A 227-nucleotide genomic window follows, 5' to 3' on the forward strand; every position below is an offset into this window, starting at 1 on the left:
GGCAAGCAGCTGGTGCAGCTCCCGCTCCGCGTCCCGCTGCACCGGCTTCAGCACGTCCTGCAGCTTCTCCACAATCAGGTCCATGGTAGGGGCCAAGGGCCCCTGCTTGCAGTGAGCCAAAGGACAGTTGAGGCCCGGCACCGGCGCGTACCGTTCCGTTGTGACCCGCGCGAAGTTGAATGACGCGTTGCCAGGGCAACGGGTCAGGGCCCCAGGCCCCGGCTCCG

The 227-nt window shown here is 67.8% G+C and overlaps 1 protein-coding gene across 1 annotated transcript in view; it reads right to left on the reverse strand.

Annotated features, from left to right (window-relative positions):
• LOC104508599 (ubiquitin carboxyl-terminal hydrolase 36-like) overlaps positions 1-84 on the reverse strand; it is a gene marked incomplete at its 3' end in the record, with an annotated part of 7,545 nt that extends 7,461 nt beyond the window's left edge. Inside the window, 1 exon segment of the mRNA XM_010150281.1 lies at positions 4-84. Coding sequence (XP_010148583.1) covers positions 4-84 — 81 coding nt within the window.
• Between the last annotated feature and the right edge of the window lie 143 nt (positions 85-227).

This window comes from Eurypyga helias, unplaced genomic scaffold, assembly GCF_000690775.1.
Source record: "Eurypyga helias isolate BGI_N326 unplaced genomic scaffold, ASM69077v1 scaffold30904, whole genome shotgun sequence".
In the NCBI taxonomy this organism is placed as follows: domain Eukaryota; kingdom Metazoa; phylum Chordata; class Aves; order Eurypygiformes; family Eurypygidae; genus Eurypyga; species Eurypyga helias.